This window comes from Thamnophis elegans, chromosome 11, assembly GCF_009769535.1.
Source record: "Thamnophis elegans isolate rThaEle1 chromosome 11, rThaEle1.pri, whole genome shotgun sequence".
NCBI classification, from domain to species: Eukaryota; Metazoa; Chordata; class Lepidosauria; order Squamata; family Colubridae; genus Thamnophis; species Thamnophis elegans.
In genome coordinates, this window is record NC_045551.1 from 29,659,376 (window position 1) to 29,663,296 (window position 3,921).

General features: G+C 35.8%; 1 protein-coding gene across 1 annotated transcript; it reads left to right on the plus strand.

Moving 5' to 3' along the window:
- The first annotated feature begins 1,754 nt into the window (after positions 1-1,754).
- Positions 1,755-3,057, plus strand: LOC116514510 (P2Y purinoceptor 8-like). Its single transcript, XM_032226076.1, has one exon. The coding sequence runs from the start codon at positions 1,772-1,774 to the stop codon at positions 2,828-2,830; it is 1,059 nt and encodes a 352-aa protein (XP_032081967.1). The 5' UTR covers positions 1,755-1,771; the 3' UTR covers positions 2,831-3,057.
- Positions 3,058-3,921: the final 864 nt, after the last annotated feature.

A 3,921-nucleotide genomic window follows, 5' to 3' on the forward strand; every position in this document is an offset into this window, starting at 1 on the left:
CTGCCACTCTAACTGTCACTTTCAAGTTGTATAAAAAGGACAGGAGATGGGAAGCCACAGTTTCCAGATTTCTAAAAGCTGTGGTTTACCATCTCCTGTCATCCTTCTACAACTTCAGTGTATACAATGCTACAATGGCTACTGTACTTCTTCCTACATCTATTGATTTTTCCTAACATATAATAAGCTCACTAATTATTCCAATTTACATCATTTCATTTCAAAACTATCAATTGCCAAAGCTCTCTATGCAATTCATGAATTAATTCAGGAATTTAAGAAGTACAATTATATCCATCCATCCACTCCATAAATAACCTGTTTTTAATTTTTGGATTTTGAACTGGTATTTAGCACTTAGACTCAAACTAATTTAATACTCAGGTGCACATCCTGAGGTTTCAGATCACCTTCCAAGGTTTGTGGCGTTTGGAGGTAGTCCTACCCTCTCTAATCCTTCTTTAATTGCTCTGACATTAAAACAGTCCTTCTTCAAATTGCTCTGGTAATTTCTATTAAAAAACAGAGGAAAAAGCATCACTTAATAAGGAGCATAAGTATCTTGATATTTTAATTTAAAGTAATTTAAAAATAAAACAAATGCAGATGTTGTACTACCTATGTCTATTTGTTTGCCCTGCCCTAGACTGCTTTTTGAAGTTCCATTACCATAACACAGGTCAAAAGTAAAATGTGGTTTTTCAAATATCTAAAAAGTCATAGTATATTTTTAGTATCCAGTGTTAAAAATCTGTTTTAGGATTTTCATCTGCAAGTAAAATGTTTACATATTCAGAAATTACATACTCATCATGGTTTAGATTTTAAAATATGCCAGATAACTTCCTGCTGAAGACTCTGGTTCTAATTCTGGTTTAAATCAATGGTTATCTATATTAGCTTCCTGCCACTCTAACTGCCAGTTAGAATATAATACAACATTTCAGGATCAGGATCATTACAGGGACAAAATGATTGAGAGATGGAATTTTAAAAAAATCTACCACATAGTTTATTTAATGGCAACACATCTAATCTGTCTTTAATCAGAAATTTTGAAAATATTTAAATATATACTATTTAAATGTTTAGGAAGGTGAAAAATATGTCTATAATTAATTCCAGATGTTGCAGCTGAACCTGATACTTTGACTTTGGCCATTAATTCCTGAACTGATTTATCTTTGATGTAATGAATTGTCAATACAGGGCAATAAATAATCAGGATCAATGCAACTTTGATTATTCTTTTGAATCACCTGTTTGAACCACATATCTACAAAAGATTCTTTCAGGATTTCATTCCTTGTTTTTAAAACTATGCTTTTGTATGGTTAACCAAGGCTTTGCTGTCCAAGGGCATTGTCCAGCTTCCAAGAGAATAACAGATTTTGGAACACGGCTTAGGACACTTAAAAGACATCTTAAAACGCTTACCTGCAGTTGTACTAGGTTGTTATTAGCAAATGTCAACCAAATCAAAGCTCCATATAAAATTTGAGATGCAATTTTGGCATTCAAAACTTCTATTGCTGCAGGAACAAGTCTTTTTCCTTTCAAGTAAAAAAAATTGAAGCAAGAAGGTCACAATAGATTTTGCTTTAAGAAGTAATAAGTGAAGAGTTGAAGAGGAAATAGTTGTGTTTATTAAATAGTACTATTTAATTAAGAAATATTAATTTTTATATGTTGCAGCAAAGGGTTACTTCACCAGCCTGTATTTCTCCTTCTTAAATCTAGGACTGAAGCTCCACTAATTTTCAGAAGAAAGATGGTTCAAAGCATCTCCCTTGCCATCATACCGGACTTTGTGATGTCACCTCTAACCAGTCCCAGAAATGTGACCAATGCCACATTGACAGCACTTCAGAGCAAGGTGATGCAGACAGTTTTGCCAGCTCTCTTCATACTCAACTTCTGCATCAGCATTCCTCTCAATGTAATCTCCTTGTGGTTCCTTTGTTGGTATTCAAGGCCTTGGACTCCCACCATTATATTTTGCATTAATTTAAACATCGCAGACTTGCTCTATGGCTTCGTCCTCCCCTTTCAAACAGCCTACCATCTAAAGGAGAATAATTGGCCTTTTGGAGACGTCTTGTGTCAAATTGTCTCCGTTCTGTCATATGGGAACCTCCATTGCTCCATTTTAACCATGATGAGCCTTAGCATTGAGCGATACCTTGGCATCGTCCACCCCCTGCGCTACAAAGCAGCAAAGCCAATTAGGGCCTCTTTCCTGGTGTGCATCAGCATTTGGGCCCTGGTTTTACTCACCCTTTTTCCTCTCATGCAGCATAAGCTCACCATTCATTTACAACAACTCCCTATCATCACCTGCTTTGATGTTTTGCCAAAAGAAATGTTTAGCGCCAAAGAAAATTTTATCATTTATTTTGGATCCCTGCTCTTTCTATTTTTCTTCCTGCCATTGATCATCATGGGGTTTTGCTACATCTCAATCATATTAACACTTCTCCATTCACCTTCTCAGTTCAGGGAGAGCAAGAGGCAGACTGTCTACCTCATCATAGCATTGCTATTCCTGATTACTGTTTGTTACCTCCCTCACATTGTCATAGCAGTGACCCATTATATCCTCCTTTTCCAAAAGAAAACATTTTATGTGGAATACAAACTGTCCCTCGCTACAGCCAGCTTTAATTGCTGCTTCGACCCATTTCTTTATTACTTTGGTTCTAAAGAGTTTCGACAAAAAATACAGAGGAAACTCTGCAAGTGTGTGACAGTATATTTCGGTGAAAGTAGCCCAATTTGTTCTCAGAATGACGTGCAAATCATGCCAGTGCAAGAAGCACCAAAGTTTTAACAATAAACATATTTATTACAATACATAAACAAGGAAAATATTAATTTAACATTTCATACTGATGGATGTCCACACTGAAGGATCTGTTATTAACAGAAAGATTTGTTATCTAGAAACTGAGACTTGTTGAGCCATTCTCTCAGAACATCATGGATTGCACTAATAATCAAATTATATAGCAGCTTATAGGTGTACTACATCTCTACAATACATGCTTTTTTAAAAACTGAGGAGAGTTAGAAAAAGCTCTATATAGTGTGAATTGGTATAAAATTGACAATTGTCATAGCAATATGAATGGTATCATTCAAAACATGGACAGTCATATAATTTAATTAAAAACGGTTTCTGGTCTTTTTTATTGAGATCTTAATTGAATACCTTTTATAATCATTAAATGCTATAGGGATTTTAAAGTGGTTTATTTCATACGATATCTACCAATCCTTGTGCAGAGAATTGAACCTGAAGAAAATTTGTTGTCTCCACCACCTATCTCTGTCATATCTATGTTCTGGGTTGCTGCTTGCAGTACTGTGTTCTGTTTTGGGATGAGCAAGACTTGTTAAACAAAGCCACTGCTTAATTTTCCAACTTTATTGTCCTTCATCTATTTCATCTATTTATTTATTTGCTTCTTTATTTATTTTGATTGGCTGCCCAGTTCCAATGGACTCAGAGAAGTGTACAGTACTAAACTAGAGAAAACATAAGAAGAACTAAATTAATTTAAATGGGCAGCGCAAACAAGAGTAGCCTAATACCAACCAAACAAAACAGGGGCCATTAAACAAACAATAAAGATCAACCTCAGGGCTGATCATGGGACCAAAGTCAGTTTTTCAAAGCTTTCTGGAAACCCAGAAGAAAGAGTTTCATGTTTCTCAATGTTGCCAACCAGCAGGAAACCGTCTACCAACCATAACACTGCTGTGATTGGGGGGTAGTTGTGACAGAACCTAAGTGTTTAGCAAGCTTCAGAACGTGGCATTTTCCCAAGTCTGTCTAAAAGCAAATCTGTGGATGGAGAGGGCCAAGCACATCCCAATAAGCGGACAAGACTCTCAGGTTATTTACCAAATAACTCACCC

Bases quoted from the DNA above. Each gene is read 5' to 3' on its own strand.
- LOC116514510 (XM_032226076.1), top strand. From the start codon at position 1,772: ATGGTTCAAAGCATCTCCCTTGCCATCATACCGGACTTTGTGATGTCA.